Source organism: Batrachochytrium dendrobatidis, assembly GCF_000203795.2.
Source record: "Batrachochytrium dendrobatidis JAM81 unplaced genomic scaffold BATDEscaffold_4, whole genome shotgun sequence".
Lineage (NCBI taxonomy): Eukaryota > Fungi > Chytridiomycota > Chytridiomycetes > Rhizophydiales > Batrachochytrium > Batrachochytrium dendrobatidis.
The window spans coordinates 226,613-241,323 of record NW_006281102.1 but is presented as its reverse complement, the minus strand read 5'-3'; the positions used below and the strand labels follow the sequence as shown (position 1 = coordinate 241,323).

The 14,711-nt window shown below is 39.6% G+C and overlaps 6 protein-coding genes across 6 annotated transcripts; 2 read left to right on the top strand and 4 right to left on the bottom strand.

The window, feature by feature from the left end:
* Positions 1 to 51: 51 nt before the first annotated feature.
* BATDEDRAFT_23837 (uncharacterized protein) lies at positions 52 to 3,201 on the bottom strand (the record flags this gene model as incomplete). The annotated part of the gene is made up of 2 exons (XM_006677790.1): positions 52 to 1,483; positions 2,735 to 3,201. 2 exons carry the CDS (start codon positions 3,199 to 3,201, stop codon positions 52 to 54), a joined length of 1,899 nt encoding a protein of 632 aa, XP_006677853.1.
* A 949-nt stretch (positions 3,202 to 4,150) lies between these two features.
* BATDEDRAFT_23836 (uncharacterized protein) lies at positions 4,151 to 5,051 on the top strand (the record flags this gene model as incomplete). Its single annotated transcript, XM_006677789.1, has 4 exons — positions 4,151 to 4,323; positions 4,437 to 4,572; positions 4,645 to 4,758; positions 4,860 to 5,051. 4 exons carry the CDS (start codon positions 4,151 to 4,153, stop codon positions 5,049 to 5,051), a joined length of 615 nt encoding a protein of 204 aa, XP_006677852.1.
* Positions 5,052 to 5,143: 92 nt separating this feature from the next.
* Positions 5,144 to 6,296, top strand: BATDEDRAFT_36790 (2-dehydropantoate 2-reductase PAN5). Its single transcript, XM_006677987.1, has one exon. The coding sequence runs from the start codon at positions 5,177 to 5,179 to the stop codon at positions 6,278 to 6,280; it is 1,104 nt and encodes a 367-aa protein (XP_006678050.1). The 5' UTR covers positions 5,144 to 5,176; the 3' UTR covers positions 6,281 to 6,296.
* A 79-nt stretch (positions 6,297 to 6,375) lies between these two features.
* Positions 6,376 to 7,228, bottom strand: BATDEDRAFT_10473 (uncharacterized protein; the record flags this gene model as incomplete). Its single annotated transcript, XM_006677663.1, has 4 exons — positions 6,376 to 6,485; positions 6,584 to 6,695; positions 6,759 to 6,854; positions 6,926 to 7,228. The coding sequence occupies 4 exons, from the start codon at positions 7,226 to 7,228 to the stop codon at positions 6,376 to 6,378; spliced, it is 621 nt and encodes a 206-aa protein (XP_006677726.1).
* A 1,021-nt stretch (positions 7,229 to 8,249) lies between these two features.
* BATDEDRAFT_19146 (uncharacterized protein) lies at positions 8,250 to 12,999 on the bottom strand (the record flags this gene model as incomplete). The annotated part of the gene is made up of 10 exons (XM_006677734.1): positions 8,250 to 8,857; positions 8,961 to 9,043; positions 9,131 to 9,352; positions 9,420 to 10,247; positions 10,352 to 10,914; positions 10,991 to 11,110; positions 11,207 to 11,282; positions 11,365 to 11,701; positions 11,825 to 12,402; positions 12,734 to 12,999. 10 exons carry the CDS (start codon positions 12,997 to 12,999, stop codon positions 8,250 to 8,252), a joined length of 3,681 nt encoding a protein of 1,226 aa, XP_006677797.1.
* A 145-nt stretch (positions 13,000 to 13,144) lies between these two features.
* BATDEDRAFT_23833 (uncharacterized protein) lies at positions 13,145 to 14,608 on the bottom strand (the record flags this gene model as incomplete). The annotated part of the gene is made up of 6 exons (XM_006677788.1): positions 13,145 to 13,261; positions 13,354 to 13,411; positions 13,489 to 14,162; positions 14,218 to 14,306; positions 14,363 to 14,462; positions 14,522 to 14,608. The coding sequence occupies 6 exons, from the start codon at positions 14,606 to 14,608 to the stop codon at positions 13,145 to 13,147; spliced, it is 1,125 nt and encodes a 374-aa protein (XP_006677851.1).
* Positions 14,609 to 14,711: the final 103 nt, after the last annotated feature.

The following is a 14,711-nucleotide window of genomic DNA, read 5'->3' as shown; positions in this document are numbered from 1 at the left end:
AACATGTTTATCGATTGATTACCAAGTAAGCCAGAAATCAGTCATGTTGGGTCAAACAAAGTCAATAGTAGATGATGAAGCGAAAGTAGAAAATGCGCCATGGTTGTAGTGTAGCACATTTGGATCAAACCCCATAGTACATTCGCTGGTGATTGGCGATGAGAGATGGAAGTGCGTATTTTTGCGAGGAGGATAATCGTAAAAATGCTCATAGGTGTCGTGATCTTTGTACGCTGCTGCCATTTTATTTGATTCTAGGCCGTGATGCCGAGATTCCAAATGCAAATCTATCGCTTCGGCGTAGTATGAACTGTTTGGTAATAGAAACGAAGGGGTTGATGAATGTGGCATGGAAGAGGGCTCTGTTGAGTGGGGATAAAAAGAACGGTAGGCAATTATAGGTGGAAGCTGTGGCATATGAGGGACTGTTGTGTGCATCATGGAATGATCATTAGTTCTAGCGTACACGTCCTGCATAGGGGGAGGCAAACAGTTCTCGCATGAATTTGTTTGTGAGGCCACTTCATACATACTCGAGATATCTTCCGTGTCCAATTGATTCAAGTTGGAAATGACCGGAGAGTTGCTCGAGATGGTAGAATCATCTTGAGTGGATGAATCGGATAAGAGAGACTGCACAGTTAATCTTGCACGTTTAGAAAACCTATCATCCATGCTCAAGCAATCAGGCGCCGTTGATATAGGAGGATAAGTATGTGCACGTTTAGTAGAACATTCTTCTTTTTCGCGCTTTTGCTCGTGGTCATTTGTAATATTAGAAGGGGATGTATTAGGAAGAGTGGGTACTATTTTTGAAATGGCCGCAGCAGGGTTGGTTTTAGACATGGCATAATGGCTGGGAGATCTACCACGAACCACCAGTGGAGCAGATTCAGCAGTAGCCAACACGATACGTGATCCATTGGGAGAAACACCTATCAAAGCAACTTGTACACAAAAGTATTGCTGAGGAGATCGAGCTCGTCCATTATTGATTGTAGAAGACGCAAACTGTAAACGTTCAAAAACCGCCACAGTGGACGGGTCGTTGTTAGCAGGCTGAGAGAGATTACCACCAGGCAAGCACGAAATAGGTTCAAGCGCCCGCTGCATTCCACGCAGCCGTTTTGATGTTTGTTGAGTGAGTTCAACGAGAGTATTAGTGCCAGCAATACTTGCAGTAACTAAAACTTGAAACGATCGAATGTAATGCGAGACACCATATCGATCGACGACAATACATGGAAGCTGTATTTGTTTAAAATCTGGCTTTGAACTTACAAAAGAGGGCACAGATGAGATAGTGGGGGATGAGTAAGAGTAATGAGTGGATGCACTTGAAAGGCGTGCCGGAGAATTCTGTGCAACACAAGTAAATGCGGCTGACATTTGAAAGTAGTTACGGCGGTAACACACCCAGTTGGTGCCATTGTCGATAGTGAAAAACCCACGGTCAAAGCGAGCATCCAATGAAACAGTGTATCTAGACATAATGCGCCAAGTATTATGTAATTATGGTGATTGGTGAGAAAGCGAATCACAAAGCGGAGAATTAAGCCGGCAACAAACGAACAGAATATACTGAATAGACAAGATATACTGGTGTGCAAGTGTTGATTAAAAATGGGGAAAACAAATCCATCAATCTAATGACATCATTGGCACTGAAAAATGTTTTGGAGCCGCTTGAGCAGCCGTTTTAGATTTGAATAAAATTCAGACCCATCTTAAACATTCCACATCAGCCCAAAGTCATTTTCATTAAATACCAACTCAAGGAAGCGTTTCAGATAGGGAATGAAGACAAATCATTCCAATAAAATTATTGGAATGTATCACAGCCACACAAGGTGCTTGGAAGTCTTAATTTTATAGTGCCCAGCTTCACAATACTACTCATTTCAAAAGTAGGAATAGTGGGAACTCTAGCCAAGTTCAAGTCCATAATCAGCAAGATATATAATGTATACTTGAATATAGTTGTTGCAACTAACATCATGTGTGGACAGATAGTGATGGATAGCAGTGTAGAGCAGTGCAAATACATAATTGAATCAAAACCGATTCCCTCCATGTATAACACGCGGTACCCATAACAAGGTGAAAATTATCACCCATTATACTCCGCCAGTTAATTTGCAATTTTCATTCCGCCACATCCTCCCAAAACATTATTATCTGTGAGGTTTTAGCCATTAGATCCTTGCAAACATGAATAATCACAGCTGTTTGATTTTCTGGAGGCTTGAAAAAGTCGCCCAATTCTACCAGAGGACTTTTTGAAAGTCATGCAGTGAATAAAGATGGCATCATGTGCTAGCACTGGTTGGAAAAAACAGTAGAATAACACTGGAGATTAGGTAGAAACATCAAGCCGCTTTGAATATACAGCTTGATGGCTTTAAGGTTGTCAAGCCGACTGATCAGTGTGGCAATGAGGTGCATGACAATAACAATACATAACGGGTATTACTCGGAGGTATCTCTACTCTTCCACATCTATACTGAGTTTTTTTAATACAAATACCCATATAGATCTACATTAGGACATTTATGTACCAACTACCCTTGATTTCCACAAACGCGCATTTGTTGGAACCTCTGTACTCCTTGATGGAAAGGGAGGAAATGCACGAACAATTTAAGGAATAGTAGCCAAACGACGATTGCAAATAACCGATGTTTTGTAGACTAGGTTGAACGACAGTTGATTTGATATGCAATGTATATTTACCTTTGAAGCCCGTCTTGAGAATAAACTTGCCCGTGACATTCTGCAATGTTGAAAAATGGGCCTAGTGCCAACTTTTGATTATCAGAACCAAAACTGTTTTCACTGGTTTGATGTCCATGACCTGCACGACTTGTCAAGTTGCTTAAATCTGTATCCGACCCATTATTGCTTGCATGAGCAGTACCAAAGCTATCATGACTAGGAAAGTAACAAGCATTGACACTGCCAAACTTATCGGTCTTGGTATGAGTGAGTAGCATGCTCAAGCAAACGCAATCTGTGCCAGCTGACTGTTTTGGAGAACAGCATTGCTTGGGAATAAGCCCGTGTGGCATGAATGAAGCTGGAGCCGGTGGTATATCTTGAAATGGTAGATAGCTCTGTGACTGTTTACGCAAGATGCTTTGCTCAATACTGCAAGATCTAGTCACTTGGCCCTGTGCTTTTGTAATCGTATCCGTAAACATTATCTTTTGAAGCCGTATTCACGTAAAATGGAACACTTTTCTGTATTTATCTGCAGTCTTATTTTCCGAGCAAATAGCGGTTGAATATTCGTTCCGCCTTGTTATTAAATGGACTTTGAACATTCTCAATTCCTTGGGGTCTGGAATTGCTCAACAACAATACCATTCTTTATGCCCAAATCACTTTCTGCAGGGTTCAAGAGTGAACAGTCGAGAACTGGTCCTCGCGCCGTTGTTGAACAGTTGATAAACCATGTTTAATGAGTTGCTTTGTGGAATGAGATGCTGAATAAGGTGGCCGTTTGCAAAGTATTCAACACTACGGCATTTACAACTCACTCGATCAATCTCCAAACATGGCGGTCATCATATGATTTCAAAATGAGATGATCTCCATTTTTGGTATATCCATACATTCTACGATCGACAGATTCACCCATTACAACTCAGATATTGAGTTTGAATATTTTCAAAAGCTTGGCATATTCCTTGTTGCTGATCTGTCTGTCACTCGCAAAAATTGGGTTCTGTACGTAATATTGTTTTCAAGATCATTGACATTTGTGTTGGGTAAAGATCCACAACTGCGCTGTGTCTCGTTGTCCAAGTGTTGACTGCCAATTGCTGCATTCAATTTTGAATGTTCATCATTGAGCTTTTGTTCAGAATTTATGATACCAAAGTGTAGCTCTTCCAACCATCACATTTAAGCAATTTTTAAAAACATCATTCCAGAACCTCTCAGATCATCAATCAATGATGTGATGGGTTGATTTTGATGGCAATACCAACATGCTTATCAAGAATGAGCGTTTTATCCCAGATGTATATAGTCAAGATCGACCCCTCAAAAGCATTAAAAATATCAGGCTTAAATCAAGCCGAATGTAGATTCAACTAAAACAAGTGTCTTGCATACCATCTTCAACTCTGTCAGCAAACCCTTACAATGTCAGATCTTACTAGAACCAACTTTGCTACTGGAAAAACTCATAAAGAAAATGGCAATATACTGTTCAAGGATGGAAAGATTAAAGAAGGTGACTTGAGCTTTTATTCGAATGAACCATTCCTCAAACCCGATACATGCATCCATGAGTTAGTCTTTGTATGGAAAGCAATGTATATAAATACAGTATCTTGACTGTTTTGATTCAACTGGATTATGATACACTGTTGGTTTTGATAATAGAACACTTTCTACTATTCTAACGAGTAGATTACTGACGCTGTAGTTGTAATGTAGCTCTCAAGGAATACAACTTGGCTCTGTTGTATTTAAATGGTTTGGATAATAGTGCCATGTCAGCCATTATTGGATCTAATGGTGTTTCTTCATTGAGTGATGCTGAAAAGACCGAAATCGTAGCTGTAAGACATGAATCTATGCACTATGATCGAATTACATTTAACCTTGGTTCATATTGGGTATTACTGTTATAGACTATCAAGGCTTGTCATGCTAATATGGCAGCATGTTATATCAAGAATGAAAACTATACCAAAGCAATCGACTTTTGTGATCGAGTTCTCAAAGTTGATAGCAACAACACCAAGGTAAACGTCATGATCCAATATTGTATAGTGCAGTGTATTGTGCCAGTTTAAAACGAATTCTATGTTCAGAAATTAACTTGATTCTGTAAATGGAATGCTAGGCCATGTACAGAAAGGGACATGCGCTATTTAAAATGAATGAACTGGAGCCATCGCTTAAGATATTGATGTCAGCTGTCAAATTAGCACCCAACGATGTTCTTATTCGTGACCAGATCACACAAGTCAAGACCAAGATAACTGAGCTTGAGATCAAGTCTCGCAATGAGTTGCGTAACAATTTGAAAATGTAAACTGAAATAAATGGATTCAAGATATAGTTTTTGGGATTTAAACCAGAGTGTGCATTTACATGATGTATACTATGGGTAGCTTCAAATAGTATGAGAATTTCTTGACAATATTGCTGGTGGAATACATGACTTTATGCATTCATGTTTTGGGTGTAGGAGCAGTGGGAATGCTGCATGCAGCACATCTAGCAAAAGCTACTCTGGGCTCGAATTTGTCATCCGTTGTACTGCTGCTAAGACACAAGTCGATGATGGAGTATTATGCAAATGGAGGAATCGAATGGTCACAATCAGCCAAAGTGCGAGTAACATCACCTATTAAACTACAGTTGCCAGCTCAGGATATCAACCATACATCACCCATATCTACTCTTATTATCACTACAAGAGCACATCAGACATGCCATGCACTACAGTCTGTCTTGCCTCGTTTAACTCGCAACCCTTGCATCATTTTATTACAGAACGGTGTTTTGGGTGTATTTGACGAGATTCAAAACTATCTATCTCTAACCAATGCTGCTACTACTCCAGATCGACAGATCCATCCAGTCTTCTGGCTTGGACTTACAACTCATGGTATCACTCGATCTGCTACTAATCGGTTTGCATTCAATCACATTGGGGTTGGCCACACTTTAATTGGCCGTGCATTACCATCTACTTCAATAGCCAATCAATATTCATCCAATTCCATCGAGTTGAATAACACCTTGCTCGATGCATCTCAAACTCATTGCTCAGATTCTGATACAGTTCAGAACGTGTTGAGCGTAGGCTGGAAATCATTAGCCATTTCGATTCAATCTCCAGAAACGATTCGTTCTCATCTTACTCTTAAACTCGTCGTGAATGCATGCATTAACCCAGTTGTTGCTTTGTTGGGTTGTCAAAATGGAGGTCTTTTACATATTCCTAATGGACTAGATCTTGTTCATTCATTGTGCAAGGAACTCGCACCCCTTGTATTGCCACGGCTTTCATTGCTGGGTATTGACTCGGTCGAGAAAATGACCGAGAAAGTCATGGACGTGGTTCGCAAAACACATTTAAATCGAAATAGCATGCTGGTGGACATAGACCATGGTAGAATGACAGAAATCGAATATATTAATGGATATTTGGTTAAACTGGCCAAACACCGTGGGATAGATTTACCAATGCACGAGTTGCTAACTCGAATGATTCGATTAAAGTACAACCAGTCAAAAAGTAGTTCTGTCGAATAAAGTAGCCTATGAATTCAACATGATCTGATTTCAATTTGGTAACATACTGTCGATTCAATTCAATTGATTTATTCGACTGTAAAAACAAATGCTCATCACATTGAGCTGGATGCTTCTAGTAGCAAACGACGGAGTAGCTTAATTGGCATTCCAATAATCGAGTCGTCATCTCCTTCTCTGTGCAACATGTATGGGTGCAAAATAGCTATATCCAATTCATAATAACAATGAATGTTGGTCGCGAGTGTTACGTGTACATGCACAATCCATACATTTCAACGAATCTTGGAATCTAAAACTCACCATCTTCGATTAGAAATCCACCACAGCAGTGCATGACATCTCCTTTATCAACAAGTGCTTGAATGACATTGGAAGGAATTTTCTTAAAATACTGTCGAGCTACATCGACTCCCTATTAAACATTCAAAAAACAAGGTTGAATACATGCCAGATATGAGAGACTGATCAAACTTACTTGAACTCTTTTGCCTGTTGCAGTGTTGGTCACAACTACTGCCGAATGAGTTTCTGCTGGTGCTTCGGCATAGCTTTCCAAATACAATCGACATTTCTGTTATGATGGGAATAGAAATGAATTAATATCCGTTGATCTACATGAAATGTGTGATGTTTAAACCTCACCTCTTTGGTTTCAGGCTTTTCTCTGATTTGGCCCTTGAATGACACAACCTGATCACAAGTCATGACAAGAGAGGGTTGTGTATCTGTAGGCAAAGTAGCCAACAAAGCATCCATCTTGGCTTGAGCTACAGTCAGTGTCAATGCATCGGGATCAGGCTGGGTTCGATACGATCCACCTACAGACTTTTCATCTATGGAGGCAACTCGCACAGTAAATGGAATATGGTGTTGTCTGAGAACCTCTGCTCGGTATTTTGACGATGAGCCTAGGATAATAGGAAGATCGAAAGATGTCTGATTCATGTGTAGTATTCAAGGTCAAGTTGAATGCAACCAAATAATCGAATTTGCTTTGACTTGCAATTGAATGGTTTGTTCAGTAATGTCAAGCACAGAAAGCTCTGTTGAAGCAATCAATGCTTAGTAGAAAAGCTCAACAAATAGTCAAGAATGGTTTATTTTAAAACAAAATAAACTGTAAAGTTAATACAGAAAATTTTCATGGAGTGAGCTGCAAGTTGAGCAGCAACACCAACACATCTAGTTAGTTGCAGTAAAAGACATACTGGCTCTACGATGTGTAGTAGATTCATCTGTAGCAAATGCAAATCCAGTCCAAGGCACGTCTGCATCTCCCAAACCGTCAGCAGGTGGCAGTGCAGGTATGTTTGCATGCATGGGGTCATGATCCAAAGATTCCGTGTTGTCAGGCAAAGGACCTCCCATAAAAACAATATGTCCTTGGCCATCTTCATCATATCTACTAATATCTTCAGAAAATCGCGTAGTGTGTGTGGCTGCTGATGGAAGTACTCGACTGACAGAGATTCGACATGATGAGCTTGATTTGATATGCAACTTTGTGAATTCGAGTCGGTTGATTTGCCATCAAATATATCTGCTGAAGAACAGGTATTCCTAGACCTGATGGAAAGATCATTGTAGCAGTTCACATTGGTATTGAAAGAAATGGACCGGTCAGATTTAACTCTAGATCGGTTGGTCGCAGTACCAGATAGTGGTGTCGACGGCTCTTTACCAGCAAAAATCTCATCAAGAACAGCTGGTTCAGTAAACTTTTGCATTTCATCCGGAAAAATATCTACATGCCGAGAAAAGCTCAATTCCAAACTGCGCTTTTTATCATTGTCGAAGAGTTGATCAGAATCTGATTCAGAAAAATGTTTTCTTGCCGATGTTTTACGCAATACTTGAATGTCGGGATGTTCAACATATCCAAGAGTGTCTGCATTGGCTTTTTCGGCAGCTAAAACAGATACTTTGGATGACGGCCTTTGCCTGACTGATCTGGATCCACGTGTAGTTAAAGAGTGGTTCTAAATAGCATGTATACAGAATTGAGCTGATGACAATACAATATAATGATGCAATCAAAACAAGACCAACTCACCATGCTTTCTCTAATAATGTCTATATCAGAAGGCGAAACAAACAATTTCCAGCTCAATATCATCATACGCGGAATAAGACATGTTATAGTGCACAATGCAACCTCGATGTATAATCTTGGATCAGTAAATAAAGCAGAAATAATCCCTTTTGGCAAGTTTCTGACAATCATTGAATGAAATGGTAGATATGCTGGAAACGAAATGGCGCTAAAAAACATGACTATAGCACTTATCCACGTCCACGACCTGATATTCATCACCATAGTGCAATTAATTGCAATAATGGCATTGAGAGCAGTAACAGTTCCAAGAATAAGACGATCAGCCACAAGTCCTTCAGTGTTTGGAATATCTGCAAAACTCAATTGGGCAAAATGATAACTAATGTAGGACTGGTAAATGGCTTCGGACATATAGAGTAGAAAGCGCTTGAAATTAAAAAAATATTGGCTCATCCCCAAATGATAAATTTGTGGAAACGCCAAAATTTGTGCTTCAGTTAAATCTTGATCAAATATACCTAGTATGCGGTCGAGCAAACAAAGGGCAAACGGGTGCATTGTATTAGCATTACTAGAACCCTTCAAGCAAGCCCACTTTAGAATGATCAATTCATACGATACCAATAATAAGCGGCGGCGCAGCAGTAAAAATCAGATTGAATAGTAAAATGTAGTTGTATTCGTACAAAATTATCGCAGTATACCTAGTAGGTTCCAATCGTGTAAATAAAAATAGCAAAAATAGCTTCAAGCCAACTCTAATCAAGTACGTCCATTAACGCTAAACTTACCCTGACGCAGACTGGTACCAAAACAGAGCAAACACCCATGTCATATTTTTGAAAAAGAAATTGAGAATAGACTCGCCAATACGATAATACGACCAGTGTCCATGAATCAATAGTAGTTTGGACAAAAATCGAAACTGCCCAATAACAAAATCACTGGCAAGTGCTGCTTGAACTCCTTCTCGACCAGATATGCCCACGCCAATTTCTGCTTGCTGTATCATGCTATATATACAATATATTAGCCAAAATCTTTGCAGTAGGCGATGGTTTTCAAAATTTACAAGTTTACCTGACATCATTTGCACCATCACCGACACTCAAACATATGGCACCCAGTCCATCTTGTACGAGTTGAACTACCCGTGCCTTTTGTTTTGGATTGACTCGACAGCAAATAATACTTTTACACAAAACGCTAAGCTTCAAAAATATCTCCTTCTGATGGTCGTCATTTAATACATAATCCAACGACTCTCCATCCATCACCATAGCCACTTTTTTATACTGAACTGGCTCAAGTAAGTCGAGGATTTTCCAACGATTACGCTGAGCAGCCAATCGAGGATTAAACCACTTATATAACCACAGTGGTAACTCTCCAAATGCGGCTTTAGAATTCAAGTATCCGCGGCTTGGATGTTGCGAAGACTGAAAGTGCTTTAATGCATACTCCAGTTGCTCACAGACATCGGTAGAGCTCACGCCGCTGACTACTAGTAGAGTCATATCCTCAGATAGTAAGTTGGATGAATATCCAATATTGATTGCTGTTTCAAGTTTGTCACCAGTGAGCACCCATATACGTAATCCTGCTTCACGCAATATAGATATAGTTTGGGGTACACCGTCTTGCAGTTTATCTTCAATGGCAGTTGCACCAAGAAGCACAAGCTCCTTTTCAATCATTTCTGCAGCTGCATCAAGTAGTTGATCTCGCCCAGATAGAGCTACAGATGCTTCTTTTTGAACTGTAAGCCAGTTGGAATACTCTGCTTCAGAAAGAACCCGCTGGGCAATACACAAAGTGCGCAGTCCTTCCGTTGCAAAACAAGACAGATGTTTCAACACACTCTCCACCATCGCGTCTTGACCCGATGCTAATCGCTGACAGATAGTACTAGCCATGATACATTTTAGAGATGTTCAAGTATCAAACATGTTGAAATGAAAGTCAGTTTAAAAATTAAAGCACCCACATATATCAGAGTACCGTGACATTACCTGTCGGCACCTTTAGTCATCAAAATTATTTGCTGCTTCTGATTGCGAACAATCACTGACATTCTTTTGCGAGTAGAATTAAACTCGAGCACGTGCAAAAGTATAAAACATTCATCATTTCCAAGTATATTGATATGCAGCCGATTCAACTCGCGACGCAAAAAGGTAAATCCAACATCTTTTGCTCCAGATACCAATGCACCCTCATCAGGCGACTGAGCACTATAGTGAAGCATCTTTGTTGCATGGTGAGTGGGCGTAGGTACGGTATGGCACACAGAAAGAACGGTAAACATATCAATAATGCATTGTTTCTGGATAGGGTCGTTCAAATAATCTCTGAATAAAGAATCATCCACAAATGACGCATCTTTAGACATCATGGGATTTGTATATACATCGTCCATATATTTGCGTGTGCCTTTAAGCAGAGATTCCGAATGATCCTGTAGCATGTGTGTGACTGGAGTTTCACTAAATGAATGGGCAAGTTCTTGGCCATAAATAACACCATTAATACTGCATCGACGAAACTCCATTTTGTTTTGAGTCAGGGTGCCCGTCTAAGACATTTAATTCAGACATTCAGTTAATCTACGCCTAAATGGTAATAGCCAAATAGTGTGATGTTTTAAATACCTTGTCGGAAAATAAATACTCGATTTGTCCAAGATCATCAGTAATGTTCCAGGATTTCGGAATGCAGGGAGAATCTGATTCTGTATCGTACATGTCGATATCTTGATAAATAAAATAAGACTAGAAAGTAGAATTAGACGACATAGATTATAGTCTTTAGATGATTGCTTTGAAACAACAAGGTTCAAACCAGCAACATCATGGAAAAGTATTTACCTGAAAAGATTTCATGACTTCCAACGACACGTAGAGCGAAATAGGAACAATATTTTGCATCATAATAATGCATGCCCTACATAACCACCAAAAACCATTAGCAAGATAGAATAAACAGACAAGAGTTTACAAGAATCGGCTTTTCAACCAACACTTACCCAAAAAGCACTAGTTTACTATTTAAAGTGTTGTTTTCATAATTAATTGATCCAAAGTGATGCTTGAACCGATTTAGTCTCCGACCTTCCATGATAATAATCAGCGTACTTAGTATCACCAGAATCAAAAAATTGAGTACGACTTGGATGTCCATGCTTTTTTCAATGTTACTTCGTGGAGATGGTGTTGAGCCGCTATTCATTACAACCTTGGTATCGCTTCCGGTGGAGATAACAACACCGACAATGTGGTCGACATTACGAACAACTGCACCACGAAGGAGAATATTCTGGATATTTATGGGTGAGATGCACGATCCTGGATACGCATCCACGACTGTGGAAAGAGGAACATCAATGTCACCGATAGGTGCAGGTTGAGCCAAAGGGAACGGCGTGGCGGAAGACGACACGACTGAAATGATGGGATTTGAGTCGGGAGGGATAATCAACATTGTACCACTATAGTAGTACAAGTTTAAAGTAGGTAACTCGGACTCGATTACTAATGAAGTATTTAAAAAATCCTCAGCAGTATGAAGATGAGTTGTTTCCTTGATTGCCTCTACAGTTTTCAGATTGGTTTCACCATCCAGATTTTTGGTTTCAACATATGCAATTCCAGTTGCATCGCTAGATGATAGAATGACAATATCTGCAGGAATAGATTCGTTTTCAGAAAGCATAATTATATCACCGACTCTCAGCTGCCCCCATGTTACGGTTTCCCAGTTAGGATCTGATGGCCAAGTTTTAGATTCATCGTGCTTGTCTTGAGTTGAATATGGATGTTGCTTATTGTTGAAACTGGGTAATTTGCGTTTGAAATGTGCATAATTGGTGTTTACTTGCTGAGATAGAACATGACTGGTGCTTTTATTCAAGGTCCTATCAGAGGCTTGTCGTCGCGAATCCTCCACCAAATCCTTGATACCAGTGATGACTACAATGACAATAAGAGGAAGAGCAGGCATCCATGGGGTTGATGCTACAGTGAATAGCGGCACTGCTTGCATGACGATCATGATAAGAAAGTAGCTATTATTGTTTATAGGACAGCATCAAAGTAGTAGATTTGTAAGCAAATATCCACCAAACAGACAATATAATCCAGATGATCAACTAGCCATAGTAGCTTGAGTTGTGGTTTAATCTAGTTGGTGTCATCATGCATGACCATTACTCACGTATTTGCAGCCTGAAATCATAGCCAATTGAACCAAGGAATGTATGGTTTGATTAGCCATATATAAGGATTAATAAACATATTTAAGCAGTAAAAACGGTGCTTTGAATCAAGACAGTGATGACAAAGTGAATCGAGTTGTTCTAATCAATATAATGAACAGCAGAGTCAATGCATGCCCACAATTCAGTACATACTCTTCTAAACTGCTCAAACAAATTCTTTGGAATAAACGATAACAAAGTGTATTTAGAAGTTCGAATAGTGTTGGGCGGATAGACTTGAATAGGAGTTCCATCAGGATGCGCAAGTTGTGAAGGAAGTGGAAGGTTGACAAAAACTCGACGACTATTATATACAGGTGTAGACTTTGACCACCACCATTTTAGACGAGTACGGTGTTGGTCGTCATGACCAGTTGAATGGTTACATTGCTTTAGACTGGACATCTGTCAAACTTTCCGACTAAAAGTGTCGACTCGAATTTCAAAATTTTAAATCTGTCGAATGGTTTTATTGACTTCAATTTGTCTCGTTTTGATTCACAAGTTAAATGCATTGAAAAACTTTTATCAAAATCAACGCTGTTTTTGTTTAACTTGAAAGCTTATTTTTAATCAACATGTTGCTCACGTCTTCAATGTAGTCTAATTTATCACCTGCATGAGTAGGTGTAATGCTTCGATCACTCGTAACATAATCTGACTGAGACTGGAAGAATAAAAAGAAAAGTCATGATTCATTAAACAGGTCAGTTTGAATAATTTAGTATCAATTTAAAACACAATATAGTGGCTTCATACCGTATCAGAGTGGCTTTTTTCTGATTCTAAATCATCCTCAATAGTCTCGCTAATATTACTACTGGATACAAACACATGGTTAATGACATCCAAACACAGGGAAGTTTGAAAAATAACATACACTTTAGATCCTACCTTGCTAATGTTTTTGATATAGTGCTGTTTAAACTCAAAGATGTTATGTGTGATGTTTGTGGTTCAGCAGGTTCTTGCATTGGAGTAGATTTGACACGACCTCCACGTGCATGAACTCGCGTCGAAAAAGAAAAAGGATCGTCCAATACGTCGGTGGGTTTTACTGTTGAATTGGGTGTTGGTATGGGTAGAGTGGTAGATACAGATGACGTGTTGGGTGGAGTTACATCTGCAAGGACACCTGGAATTGATGGATTTAAAGTACCAGATGAGGTTGGCAAGGACGAGTTTAAAGAAGGAATAGGAAGCAGAGATGGTTTGGGTGGAGCCAGTGCAGAGATATGACTAGGTAGTGGTTTTGAAGCAAGACTCTGCGTTACAGAGGAACTAGAAGCAAAGTGAGGTGGGATTGATGCAAGCGTGGAGGGAGTATTTGTCAAAGGCAAATTTGAGGAATCAGAAACAGTGGATGGATTAGTATAGGAGGGTTGAATGGACGAATCCGTGTTGATGGCAGACCTGGCAGGAATAATGGGATGCGATGTTGTGGTCTGAGAACGTGCAACGTGGAATGAGTTGGGATCCAACACAGACAGCAATACTGGTCTTTTAGGTTCTTCAATAGATATACCGACTTGTTTAGATAGAATAGCCGGATCTACACGAGTATCAGGCTAAACAATGAGTGTTAATAGATTGCCACATCGCGGAGTTTTGTTGGCGACGTACCAAACCACACTCTGGATTAAGGACGGAGAGAGTTTGATCCAGTTTATAAAACTGAAGAAACTCTTTGATTAGATCCAAAGCAATACGACCTAAAGTATGAATTAGCATTGACTATCAAGTAAAACAATCAAGAATGGCTGCAAACCTTTTTCAGTAGTAGTTATAGTTTTGTAATTTCCAGGATGGTTTTCAGGATGATTTCCAGGATAATACAATGTAGAAAAGACAGCAGCGCGTAGTTGAGCCTATTCAAAGTAGAGTCAGTGCAATATCATTGAATAGAATAGTCTAGACAGTCAAATACTTTAAGAGAGGATAAAACCCCTTGCTTTTCAAGAGACTCTGAAACCAAAGCCTTTAACGGAGCGATATCTTGAGTCAGAGCAGCCATAAGAAGTTCAAGCAATTCAGACAATTTGCACAAGCTTACAAGAACAGATTTAAATTTGATTCAACAGTCACGTGGGATCACGACAAAATCCAACTTTCATTCG